The sequence below is a fragment of the Harpia harpyja genome, chromosome 15, assembly GCF_026419915.1.
Source record: "Harpia harpyja isolate bHarHar1 chromosome 15, bHarHar1 primary haplotype, whole genome shotgun sequence".
Classification (NCBI taxonomy): domain Eukaryota; kingdom Metazoa; phylum Chordata; class Aves; order Accipitriformes; family Accipitridae; genus Harpia; species Harpia harpyja.
Window position 1 is genome coordinate 29576328 of NC_068954.1, and position 13404 is coordinate 29589731.

At 62.5% G+C, this 13404-nt stretch overlaps 1 protein-coding gene across 1 annotated transcript; it reads right to left on the reverse strand.

The window, feature by feature from the left end:
• Positions 1 to 939: 939 nt before the first annotated feature.
• ACVRL1 (activin A receptor like type 1) lies at positions 940 to 10749 on the reverse strand. Its single transcript, XM_052809878.1, has 11 exons — positions 10353 to 10749; positions 8760 to 9446; positions 6999 to 7069; positions 5403 to 5627; positions 4934 to 5133; positions 4718 to 4817; positions 4213 to 4359; positions 3863 to 4138; positions 3509 to 3706; positions 2161 to 2291; positions 940 to 2064 (listed from the first exon to the last, which is right to left on the reverse strand). The coding sequence occupies exons 2-11, from the start codon at positions 8777 to 8779 to the stop codon at positions 1930 to 1932; spliced, it is 1503 nt and encodes a 500-aa protein (XP_052665838.1). The 5' UTR covers positions 8780 to 9446; positions 10353 to 10749; the 3' UTR covers positions 940 to 1929.
• Positions 10750 to 13404: the final 2655 nt, after the last annotated feature.

Genomic DNA, 13404 nt, shown 5'->3' on the forward strand with positions numbered 1-13404 from the left:
AAACCCTGGGCAGGGTGCCCCAAACCCTGGGCTGAGCACCCCAACCACCGGGCTGAGCACCCCAAACCCCAGGCTGAGCACCCCAAATCCCTGGCTGAGCACCCCAAGCCCCAGGCTGAGCACCCCAAATCCCGGGCAGGGCACCCCAAACCCCCAGCTGAGCACCCCAAGCCCCAGGCAGGGCACCCCAAACCCCGGGCTGAGCACCCTAAACCCCAGGCAGGGCACCCCAAACCCCGAGCTGAGCACCCGAAACCATGGGCAGGGCACCCGAAACCCTGGGCTGAGCAACCGAAACCCTGGCCTGAGCACCCCAAAGCCCCGGCTGAGCACCCTAAACCCCAGGCTGAGCCCCCCAAACCCTGGGCAGGGCACCCCAAGCCCCTGGCTGAGCACCCCAAACCCTGGGCAGAGCACCCTGAGCCCTGCCCTGCTCAGCCCTACATACCCCTCACCCCAGTGCCAGCCCCACCAAGGGCCAGCGGCTGCCCTTTGCTGACCAGTTTCTCCCAGTCTCTAACTGGGAGTGAGGCAAAAGGGCAGGACAAGACGAGCCCAGGGCAGCCACAGCAATGTGCCAGGCTATGCCGGGAATGTGCAGGGGCCAAAACCCGTCGACGGCTGCGCTCTCCTGAACCAGCTCCCCTTTCATCCTGGGGGGCTTCGCCCTGACCCCCAGACCATCAGCAGTGCAAACCCCATGAAGCAGGAGGGCTGGCAGCCGCAGCCCCCCTCCGTGCAGCCCCAGCCCCTCACGGGCACAGGGAGAGGGTTGGCACGAGGCTGGAGCGAGGTTTATTGCGGGATCCGGCGGTGCCGGAGTGATACACGGCAGCTACACGGTGTTGAAGCAATAAATTAAGCCATGCAGAAGCACGGGGCTGCAGAGTCCCATCCTGCCGCATCGCTCGGTGCCCAGTGGGGGACGTTTGGCAGCTGTTAAGCGATAAAATAGCTTTACACTTTATTAAATATATTAAATCTTAATAATTAAATAATTATGGAGCAAAGCTGGTTCTGCTGAACATCCCGGTCCTGTCCGAACAGCCCTGAACATGGGGTGGTTTTGGGGATGGCGACGAGTGGTGTGGGCTGGAGCCGGCCGCAGGGTGCACCAAAATGCCCTGGAAAACACCAAAATGTTGGCAAAGATCAAAAGGGCTTGGAAAGGAGGAATGCCGGCTGCTCGGCAGGGAAGGATCAAGCCACCGTGGCTGTGGGAGCCCCTGTCTCGGCGGGACCTTGCGGCATGGGTGATGCTCAGGTCCCGCTCGGTGCTGGCGGTTCCTTGTTCTGGGGAGCCCCGAGATGCACCGGGGTGGAGATCCAGCCCTGTCGGGGGGGGATGCTGCCCCTGGTCCATCCTTTCCCAGCGAAATCCAGACCTCCTTCGGCAAGAGACACGCCGGGCACTGCAGCCCTGCCGGGGAATTCCTGCTGCCGCCGCCGAGCCCGCGGCATCCCCGCTGCCAACGTGCCGGGCAGGCAGGTTTGGGCAGCACCTGCTGCCTGCGCGTTGCGCTGGGTGCCAGCCATGGGGTGGGTGCCCAGCCAGGCTCGGGGGCTGTGGCAGGGGATGGTGCTGGCTCCGGCGCTTGCTTGCCCCTCGGCTGTGGTGTCTGGCTGGGGGGCTTGGAACGGGCCGCCAGCCCCAGGCGCCCGCTGCCATCCCCGCCGGGCAGACGAGACGGGCCGGCGTCAGATGACGGATCCAGGGGGTATTTTTATAACCGGGCTGGAAAATTCCTCCCTTGCTTTTTTTTTTTCCCCTACTTTTTCCCTCCTTGCAAATTAAAAAGGCTCCAAGGAGGGGGTAGGAAAGGTGGGAGCTGCAAGCAAAACCCCCTGTGTAACCGGGAGCCATCCTGGCGTTGGCTTTGCCGCCGTCCCCGGTGCAGCCTGCGAGCGGCTCCGGTGTGTGCCCGGCGTTCACTGCTCTGGCTTGGGCTTTTCCAGGGAATTGTTCAACTTCTTCAGCGTCTTTTTAATCCGCAGGGCGGTGAGGCGGGCCGAGGGGCTCTGGTACCAGCACTCCTTCATGATCTTTGCCAGCGCCGACAAAACCTGGGGGAGGCACAGAAAGAGGGGAGAATTGAAGAGTTTCATGGGGAGAAAAGGTCCGGCTCGGGGTGGGAGGAGGGTGGCCCCCCTGGGACTCACCGAGTCGGAGAAGAGGCGGTTGGGGATCACGGGGGTCTGCTGGTCGATGCACACCACCTTCTTCATGTCCTCGAAGCTGGGGTCGCTGGGGACGGCGTCGAAGAAGGGCGGCCGGTACTCCTCCACGATGCCTGGGGTGGTGGGAGGGGGTGGTGGCGTGAGGGCAGCGGGAGAGCGTGCAGGGTTCGCCCCCCTCCCTGCACATCATGGGGTGCCCGGGGTGGCCAGCACGACCGACGTGGACCCTGCCTTGGGGGGGATGTGGAGCCCTGGGAATTGCCAGCGTGATTTGCCCCACCACACCGGCGGTGATGCTGCCTGCGGGGTGCACGGCTCCAGCTCCGGCGGCACCGTGGAACCTCGCCGGGATGGCACAGGGTGTCTGGGGTTGGCTCCAGCACTGGTTCTAGCACTGCTGGTGCCTCCAGCACCAGCACCAGCACTGGCAAGAGTCCAGCACCAGCCGTACCATGAACAACAGCTCCAGCACCACCTCTAGCACCGACACCAGCTCCCAGCACCCATGCCACCTCGCAGCCCCCCCCCCTCCATCTGGCAGCCTCACGGCAAGCCCGCCAGCTGGCCCAGCTAATCTCCCTTTAGTGCCTCCATATGTCTGTGTGTCCGCGGGGTTTAACCCCTCTGGGCTGCCCTGAGCACCCACCAGCTCCCTGTACCCTGGGGGGTCACGCCTGCACCTTGGGGTCCCCTGGACTCTCCATCCCCAATGCTGTGGGGCCGTGCAGGGGCTGCACAGCCCATCCTGGAGGGCGAGGGTGCCTGGAAGGGTTAAAACCAACCGGCTGAAGGTCATCCCCAGCACATGGTTTTGGTAATTCGGAGTAAATGTTTAATCTGAAGGAGCCCCGGGGCAGTAAATGAGATTATCCCGGCCAGACTGCGCCTTGGGGGAACCTCCTGCCTCACCCACTAGCGCGCACCATTTAATTAATGCTTCTAATGGACTTTGCTGGTGGTGAGCGGCGCTGGCCGGGAAGCCCCGAGAAGGCTCCTCCACAGTGTGGGGGACCCCGTCCGTGTCCCCGTCCCCATCCCCAGGAGCCAAGCCCCGCTGGCCGGAGGTCCCGGCCATGGCCGGCTTCCAGGCAGTGCTCGACGCTGCTTGTTTTCTAATCAGTGCTGAACAAACAAAGCACTGATTGAGTCTAATGGGCCCTTTAATCAGGGAGCCGGGTGCTGACACTAGATTACAGTGTTTATAATTTACAGCTAATCTTCTGGGCGAAGGGAAAGAAAAAAAAAAAGCAACAAAAAGGAGGGAAGAAGGGAGCAGGCGCGGAGCCTTGCCGCGAGCCGGGAGCGCGGCAGCGGGCCAGGAGCCGCTCACCATTCACCACCGTCCGCCGGGTGATCTCCCAGAGCACCAGCCCATACGCCCAGATGTCCGTCTTCTTGTAGGACTCGAAGCAGTCGGTGCGGATCTGTTCGCTGAGCACTTCTGGGGCCATGTAGCGCTTGGTGCCCACCCGGGGGTTGTTGCCGATGTCCAGGTAGTCGCTGCCCTGGGAGTGCATGACGGCCAGCCCTGGAGGGATGCCGGCCCTGGTCAGTGCCGTGCTGGTGCTGCATCCCCAGGATGCTGCATCCCTGGAGCACTGCATCCCTAGGGTACCACATCCCTAGGGTACCACATCCCTAGGGTACCACATCCCTGGGGTTCTGCATCCCACCCCCATCTCACCCAGGTCTGCAATGCAGCACTGCCGGTTGCTTTTCACCAAGATGTTCCTGCTCTTTAGGTCACGGTGGGCAATGGCAGGCTTGCCCTGGGTGCCGAAGATCTCCACGTGGAGGTGGACGAGGCCGCAGATGATGGAGGAGGCCAACCCCAGGCAAGTCTCCACATCCAGGGCTGTCCTCTGCAGGTAGTCGTAGAGCGAGCCATTCTCGTGGTAGTGCGTGATGAGCCAGAGCTGGGTGCTGGAGTTCCTCGACGTCATGTCGGAGGCGATGAAGCCTGGACAGGGAGAAGAGCCGTGACCGTGGAGCCGCTGCACGGCCGCCCCCCAGCCCCCTTGTCCCCCCACTCACCCAGGATGTTGTCGTGCCGGAGGAGGACAGTGTTGTAGATCTCGGTCTCACGGAACCACGACTGCTCGTCCCGGGAGGAGAAGATCTTCACGGCCACACTCTCCCCGTGCCACACACCTCGCCACACCTCGCCATAGCGTCCTTTGCCTGCCACAGCCACGGCACCGCGTCACGCGGCCCCTCTGGCCCCCAGTGCCCTCCCCACACTCAGCGTGATGAACCCGGCTCCCGGTGTGGAAGAGCAATGGGGCGGCGCAGGGTACATTGACCTTGGCCAACTGCCACGCACCCACCCAGCCGCTCTCTCCCTCCCCCATCAGCAGGACAGGGGCAGAACTTGGGGTCTCTACAGGGTTTTGGCTGAGACATCAGGTCCAACCACCCTTCCCGCATCTGGCTTCGTGGTCCCATTGCCGGCTGCTGGGGGCAAAGGGTCTGGCACATGCCCAAGGGCTGGTTGGGGGGGCCGGGGCAGCCTCCCCTTGCGCGGGGCCCCTCTCCTTACCCACACACTCCACGAGGGTGATCTGCCGAGCCACTGTTCGCTGGACGAGGAAAGGCAGCCCCGAGCCACTGCCTGTGGTGCAGTCATCGTTCAGCAAGTCCTGCGCAGCCGGGGCAGCAGTGGGGTCAGCTCGGTGGCCAACCCCACTCCTGGCACATCCCTCCCTCCCACACCTTGTGAGCATTTGGGGTCCCCCCCCCCCCCCAGCTCACCCACCTCTAAAGTGCTGTCTCCCACCATGGATGCCTTCAGCATGAGGTCTGTGTCGCCCAAGTCACTTTTCTGGTGGTGATGCTGGGCCACCTTCCAGCAGAAGAGTGCCGTGAGCGCCACGAGGATGAGGAGGGCAAGCAGCGGGACGAAGATCATCAGGAGGAGGTTGGGCAGGGAAGGTGCCTTTCCCAGGGCCTCTTCTCCTGGGTGGGGGAAACGATGGATGGGAGCATGAAGGTGGACCTGGGAGGATGGAGGTCTTGGTGCTTGGGCTTGGACCTGGGGAGGGTGGCTCCGCATTGGGGTCAACCCCATGGACGGCAGCTCTGCAGGCACAGCCCAAGAAGCTGAGGACATCTTGCTGACCATGTCCCACCTGGGAAAGGGTGACCCTCGAGGTGCTGAGTGAGGATGGGGATGATCTGGAGACCCAACCACATCTCCAGCCACGCAGGCAGCTCTGCCGCCGTACCTTGCAGGAAGATCTCCAGCTCGGCATTGCACATGCTGGAGTTGCAGCACCTCATGCCGTACTGCTCCGTCACGGGCGTGTGGCAGTTCTCCAGGATGTTCTGGGAGAAGCAGCCCTTGTGCTGGGTGATGGTCCCTTCCTCCTTCCTCTTGCTGACGAAGCACACCTGGCCCGTGCAGGTGGGCAGGCTGCAGTGTGGCACGTCGCAGACGCACAGCAGCTCGTCTGTGGGTGCAAGGAAGAGGTGTGTTGTGCCATGGGGCCACCCCACTGCCTGGCCCGGGGCATGCTGGTGGCTTTGGGGACAGTGACATCTCTCCTAAAGACTCCTGAACCAAATTTTGAGAGCGGGCAGCCTGGGACTACCACTGTCTGGGCTGAGGAAGGCAGCTGCGTGTGGTCAGCACAGGGAAGCCCATCCTGAGACCTTCTGGAACATTGCTTGCTCTTGGCTGGGACCCAAGCACCAGCTCCGAAGCTGGGGGTCGCCTGTCCCCACGCTCCTGGGGAGGCAGCGGAGGGGCCATGCATCCAGCTGGGATTAACTGGGATGCACTGGTTCACAGCACACAGGGTCACATCCTGCCCGTGGGATCCCAGGGGACATGGGAGCTCCAGGGCTGCCTGCAGGAGCCAGGTCCTGGGAGCCAGGATGGGACCAAAAGCCTCAAACTCAGCTGGTGCCTCCCCAGAGGGTGCTGCAGAGACACTGTGTTTCAGGAGCTGGGTGTCGAACCCTGGGTCTTTCCTGGAGCTTTCATCGGCCGCCCCGAAGGCGCTTCCCCGCACCGTGGTGCCGGAGTGGCACAGAGGGCGGCCACGCTCCCAACCTCCCGATTTAGCTCTGCCCTTTTGCGCAGAAAATATCCCTCCTGGAATCAGCGAGTTCAGCGAGAGGGCAGCCAGACAGACGGCGGCGAGGGGACGGACGGACGGCGGCGAGGGGACGGATGGCTGTGGCCAGCTCCCCTCCTGCGCCTGTTGCCCCAAAGGCTGCCTGGTGCCAGGGCCATGGGCTGGTGGTGTGGCTGGGTCGGTAAGTCCTGGGAGTTGGTGGCCCCATGGGCAGGACAGGGACCCGGTGGGGACTCGTCCCCCTGCCAAGTTCTGCTGCTCCTTCCTGGCACAGCCACGCTGCTTTGGTCCTCCCCGCACAAGCACCCAGCCTGGATTCGTCCCCAGGTCACCCTGATGCTCCCCTGGGAGCAGGAGCAGCTCATCCCTGCTCCCCACCATCACCCCTGGGAAAAACCACGTTTTAAAGCACGTGCATGCAAGCCTTTTCCCCATCTCCCCTCTGGTGACGTCAAAGCACTTGATGAACCGTAATTAATTAAGCTGAGATCCTCTTTGGGAGGCAGGTCATGGTCCCAGAGGGGAGAAGCCCCTCGCTGGGGACGACGCGGGTCCCCGAGGAGCCCTGCCTCCCTCGGCACTTGCTCCAGGCGAGCTTGAACGAGCTGCTCTCCGCAGTGGTTTATTTTGAGCAGAGCAAGCGATGACGTTCCCAAAGAGCCGAGGGTTTATTTTAACCCCCTGAGCGTGGCGGAGACCATCCGGTGCTGGCTGCCTTCACCGCATCGTTTCGGTACTCACCAGCTGCGAAGCCGATGGAGAAGGTCATCAGTGCCAGCACCGCCCGGCCACAGGCTCCACACGGCATTTTCCTGCGGAAAGCAGAGGGGGTGAGAGGCAGCCCACCGCAGCCCACCGCAGCCCTCGGCCCCCATGATGAGGCTCATTGCTGGGCTGGGAATGGCTGCGGGGGCTTTGGGAAGGAACTGGGGGGCCGTGGTGAGCAACGGAGGCTGGTGGGGAGGGAAAGGGCGGGTGGAGCGGTGCGGGGTAGGATGTGCTGCTTCCAAGCGGAGTTCAGCTCCGGACGTCTGGGGTACAGCCCTTCCTGAGAGCAGATCCCCAAGACCTCCCGAGCTCGGGGGACCTCCTGACCGCGGTGTGGGACACCGTGCATGGCCCCGTGGTTCTCGGGAGCACTCCGGAACAGGGACCTTGCCATGTCCATGCTGCCCCAACATCCTTCCTTTATCCCAGCAATCCGTATTCTGTCATTTCCCACCATTCCTGTCGCTCCCGTGCTGCAAAAACACAGCCGGTGGCAGACCCCATGGGCTCGGCAGCCATGGCGAGCGCGGTGATGGCCACGGCACTGCCGGAGATCCCAGGGTCGGCAAGACCCATGCCGTAGGACGGAGCTGAAAGCCCCCAAGCTGCATCGCTCACACCCACCGGAGCTGGAGCCGCCGGGTGCAGCTCAGCCCCCGGGGGGCTTTTGTATGGAGCTTATCGAAGACACAAGCAGAGGCGCTGCGGGCAGCCAAAAATTCCCCAGCTGAGCCTTTGGGGGAAGTTTTGCTATTTTTTCTCTCTTTTTTTTTTTTTCCTTGTAAAAGAGACATTTCTGCCAAGCCAAACACAGCGGAGCCGGCACTGCCCCCTGCCCCTCGCCCTGCCAGCATCGCTGCCCCTTTCACATGGCCGAGAGCTCGGCCGGCGGCGGCCGGGGCTCCCCAGCCCCTCCTCGGCTCATTCTTCGTGGTTCCCGACATAAACACGCCAAAGTCTCCGTTTCCTGCAATTGAAGGAGCCCTGCCCAGGGCTGCCGGGACAGGAATCAAGATTGTTTAGATTCTGGCCTTGATGGGGAAGCGAAGTCACGCAAGCCTGGCCCTCGAGAGCACACACGTACGTGGCTGACCCAGGCAGGCTCCGGCCGTGGCATAAAACGGGCTTTTCCTCCCCAAAATAGCTCACTTTATTGTTGCTCATGGGGAGGAAACAGCGACCGGGTCCCAGGGCTGGAAAGGCAGGAGCAGGGTCTGGTACCGGGTGCCCTGTGCCAGGAGCGATGCCCGGGCTGATCTCCGGCTGAAGCAGCAGCTGATCCCTCGACTGGCCCAGGATCAGCTTTATTTTAAAAAACCAAACTCCCCTGGAGTTGGGCTGCTGTTCCCTGAGCCTCCAGGATGCTCCCAGGCACAGCGCTTCTCCTTGCAATCCCGAGAGCTACAAAACGCATCTTTTTAAAGGGAAGCCAAGATTCCGGGTGGTGAATTCCCTCCTCGGGGGCACTTCCATAAAATCCCAAGCTGTTAGAGGGCTGCGGGATATTTGCCGTGAAACACAAAGCAGCCAGGGCCTCACCCAAAACTTTGCTGTACGGGCAACAACATCACAAGGATTGTCGGTAGAGCAAACCTTAACCCAGAGCCGCCCCTGGCATCCCATGGGAAAAACATCCCGTGCGCTTCTGTAATGGGTCAAACAAGCCCCTGCGTCCCCATCCCTGTCCCCAACATTTCTCCCTCCTTTCTCACGCTGGACCTGCAGCTCACGCACCTTCCTGGTGTCTGGAGCATCTTCCCCAGCCTGGCTGGGAGGTGATGGCAAGTCACGTTGCTGTCTTACATCCTTCCATCCTTTGGGATTTGCAGCAGCATCAGGAGAAGGAAAAAACCCCAACTGAAACCTCTCGGATGGGGTGTGGGCGCCGGCAGAAGCGGCTGGGAGCAATAGGCAGTTGTGCCGCAGCACTGGCCGGACGGGGGGTCTGGAGCAAGACCCAGCCCCGGGGAAGGGGAATTTCCCGGTGACCCCACGGAGAGAAAAGCAAAGGGACTGTTGGGGGGAGATGGGGCAGGAGGCGGTGGGAACCTGGGAAAGGGGGTGGCTGGACACAATCCTCAGGGACATGCGTGATGGCTAGAGGGTCCCTTGCTCTTAGCGGGGTGGCTCGGCAGAGCTTTGCAATCCTGGCTCTTCCGCCCTCCCCTGTGGTTTCTGCTGCTCCTGGGGGGGTTTCGCCACAGGATGTGGCTCGTGACTCAGTTCCCCTCTGTCGCCTTTTCACAGGGAGCCAGACACAGCAGAGACCCTCGTGCCGGCTGGTGCCGGTGCCGGTGCCAGCTGGGGGGAAGCAGGGTGAGCCAGGCGTGTGCGGTGGTACCAGCTGCAGGTGCGAAGGGCTGGATGGACACCACGTCGGAGTCGGTGAGAGCTTTTTCCACAGGCTCCCAAAGCTTCAGCCTGGTTTTAAGGAACAGACAGAGGTTTTCCTCCCTGCTCCCTGTAGCTGCAGGTTGGTCACGCATGCAGCAAAGCCATTTGCATCCTTCGGTGCAGCCGGTGCAGGAGAGACGTTCAGCTCAGGGACCCACACCGGTGGGCTGCACCATGCTGGCCCTTCTTGCACCGATGGGCATCGTTGCGCCGAAAATAAGAGACAGGCAGAGAGAGTGGCAAAACCAGTTCATGTTAATCTCTTCGTGGGGCTGGCATCACATGCGGCTCCTCGTGCAGAGTGGGGATGAGGGGAGCGTTCCTGCCCCAACTTTGCGGCAGGGTTCGAACGCCGGCAGTGGGGCAGAACTCCCACGGCATGGCTCGCACCAGCTTCGCTTTAGGCACTTTGTTCTGAAAATGGAGCCTCTTCAGCGGCCGTTTGGCTCTTCCTCGCCCACCCCTCCTCCAAGAGACCCGGGGTTTGGCTTTGCAGAAGGGGCACGTCGAGGCGTCGCATCCTGCGCCGTCGCTGCTGTTGGTGACCCACCGCCCTCGCTCCAGCCCCCGCTAGCGAAGCTGTCAACTTTCCCTCATTCTCCCCCATGCCTTTTCAAATACACCCAAATTCCCCATTTCCCACATCAGCTCTGGGCTTTCGGTATCAGCCGCGTATTATTTCAGCTCTTTAGCAAAGACCTGGAGACAGATCCTGCTACTGCTGCACTGGTGTAAATCCAGATTTAAGCTCCCGGCTCCGCCAGAGCCCCGATTCCAGCCTCCGCTAACCCTGACGTCAACCCCGGCGTCCCACCGAACGCGAAGGAAACGGGGCCGAATCCTGATTTCAGCTGCACGGGGGTCAATCAGGAGGGAAGCACTGAGCTCGGTGCAGCCTCGGACCCCGTGAGCGCGCAACGCTTCCCCACTCACCTACAGCATCCGTGTCCCACAGGCGCCCACGGAACTGCCCGGTCCCGGCGAGGCTTTCCCGGCTGCAGTCCCGAGCTCGGAGGCGGTGTGCGCGGCTCAGCCGGGGCAGCTCTGCTCCGTGCCGTGTTCCCCGGCTTGGAGGAGCTTCATGGGTCTGCTCCCCTCCCACCACCCGTCCCGGCACCGTGGGGGCTCCTGCGGCTGCAGTGTTGCCCGTCCCGGTGGGGGAACGTCTCTGTCCCCGTCCCGGCCCTGGGGACTCGGCTCAGCAGCCCTGTTGTCCGAGCGCAGCCGCTTGGCAAGCGCTCTGTGGTCTGGATGTGGGAGAAGTCAAAAAAATGTTTCTTATTACTGCCTCTTCCTGCCTGGCTTCTCTCCACCACTCCCAGCTAATAAAGCATTTCCTATTGCTGAGCACACATCCACGGCCAGCCTCCCTTCCTCCCGCACACCGGGCCCCAGCTCCATCCTGGTTGCTCTCCCTCGACCCGTTCCTCCCACCCCTGTCCTTCACTGGGCACTTTCCCACCGGGTTTCCTGGCTTTCAAGGCAAACCCAAGCCTTTGGTGGGGGGACGTCCATCATGTCTCCTTCCCCCAGTATCTGAAGGCGTTTGGCAGAAATGCAGCTGGTTGCTTTGGTGGCGCTGGGGGTGGGAATGGTCCGGATAGATGCTGCGGGAATGACCTTGACGTGCTTGGCCATCCCTTCTGCTCCAGCATCCCACCTTTGTGGGGATGGGAGCATCATGGTGGAGCCAATGGGCTCCCCGGTTATTCAGTGCTGGCCACAACACTTTCGGTGTACTGCGCTGGAGGGCAGGGGACGTTTTATCCCCCGGGGCATAAAGCAGCATCGGGGGGTGCTGCCGAATGGTCACCCCATTAGGGATGCTCTGCCCTGGCTGCTGGCATGGAGCAGGGCTGGGGTGGGCCAAGGGAGCTTGCTCGGTGCCTCCTGCCCGCACGTCCCCGCCGTCCCCCACCGTGGCCCTTGAGATGCCGCGGCAGCAGGCGCTGGGATGCCGACGGCGGGGCCGTTCCCACGGCGGGAGGCTGGGCACTTCCCGCTCCCCCAGGACACGTGGGGCCGTCGGCGCTGTGGGCAGTGGAAGTGCCGCTTCCCCTTTTGCCGCTTCGGGGTTCTTCTTTGGGCCACCCGCCTCTCAGCAGTTTCGTAGTCCTCCCGTCCTCCCTCCTCTCCCTCCAGCGCCTTTCCAAACCCCATCCTTGCCTTTTTCTCGGCTGCTCGCCCCGGCACAGTGACCCGCTCCCACGGGCAGGCGGAGGCAGCCGGCAGCAGGCAGCGTGCAGGATGGCATTGCAGCCTCTTTCCTAACGAAGTTACGGGGCCTGATTTACCTCTCCATTCCCCATTGCATCACCAACCCCAATTGCACCATGAACCCAACTGGCACCCGGAGCCTCTCCATGCTGGCGGAGCACGGCTGCGAAGCTTTGAGTCTTGCCCGCCGCCTCTCCCCTGCTATCACCCATGATCTAGGAAGTTTAAACAAACAAAAACACAAAACCAGGATAAAACATGAGGGACCTTCATGCATGACCTTGCCCACACCGGGGCCGGGAGCTTTGCAGAGCCGGCGCAGGGGAAACGGGCAGTTTCCATCTGATAGGAGCCGCCCAGGAGGAAGCCGGTGCCTGCAGACGCCTTATCGCCGTGACCATCTCTGCTCCGGCGCACAGGTCTCGGTGATCTGACTGGCGATCAGCCCCTCCCGGGGTTATTCCTGGATGGCTCCTGTGTCCTCGCTGCCTTCCATGGGTGCAGGCACACGGCGAGCGTCAGCACCTCGCTTTTACAGCTGCAGGCAGGAGTTTCCCCAGGCAGCTGAGCGCGGCAGGTCTCCGGCAAGGTCTGGTGCCGGCTGCTTTGGTCCCTGCGCTTCCATCTTCCAAATGGGGCAGCTTCATTTTTTAAACCATAATCATCACTGGTGGGATAAATACTTGCTTAAAAACTTCTAAAAGTTACTAAGTCCTATTCTTGGGCCACTTGAAGGGCAGGGATGGGTGGGAGCCCCGGACCAGGCTGTGGCTCTGGCACTGCCGCCGTGGGAAAGCAAATTCATCTGGAGCAGGGACTGACTGCAGAGGTGCGTTAATGAACATACCGAACCCACCCCAGGCTCTCTTAGCCGCAGGCAGGGCGATCCCTGCCCTGCTCCGCACTCGCGCCGGTGCCGGCCCCCGGCTGGGGCAGACGGGGTGAATCAGCGGGGATGGGCGCCTGCCTCGGTGCCGGGCTGAGTGCCGGCACGCCGGCAGCACCGCGACTCACGATCCCGCACCGGCCCTGCCTGCCACGGTGCAACCTCCCACCACCCTCTCGAAGCCGAAGCGAGACTTTCCGTCATCGTTTGGACGCTCATCACCGCGCACTGTGACTTTATCCCACAGAAGGGTGCGGGGCACCCCTGGACCGTGGTCGGACACATCCAGCCGCCCCTCGGGGTTTCACCGAGCTGTCCCTGCAGTGGCAGAGGGGGATGAGGGGCCAGCGGGAGCCTGGCTCTCCCTTCCCCCTGCACGGCAGAAGCCAGGCTGGCGTGGTGCGTGCGATGGCTGCTCCATGTGCCGTCCGCCCCCGGCTCATCTGCGAGCCGCCGCCGGGAGCTGGCGAAGGAGGGCAGCCACGTGCCGGGGAGCCTGATGCAAGCCAAGGGCTGGAGGGGAACAGACGGGGAGGTTGCAGCTCCTTCCCCACGAGCATCCTTTCCTGCCTGCTTGTGACTCGCCCCAAACCTCCTGGCGCCCACCGAAAGGCAGAGCTGCAGCCTAAAAGCGGGGAGTTGGGGCTTTTGTCCCTCTAAAGAAGGGGGTGGCGAAGGGAGGGGGCTCCGTCCTGGGCTGCGTGCCTGGCCAAGAGTTATTTATTACCCGGATAACTAGTGCTTTGAGCAGCTCTCGCTGCCAGTCGCTTTCCCTGGGGGGCAAACCCTGGGTGCTTGGGTGCTGCAGCAGCCAACACGGCTGCTCAGGGCAGGCAGCACCCCAGTTTTACCTTCCTAGGTGCCAGGAGGGAGCCGGAGTTA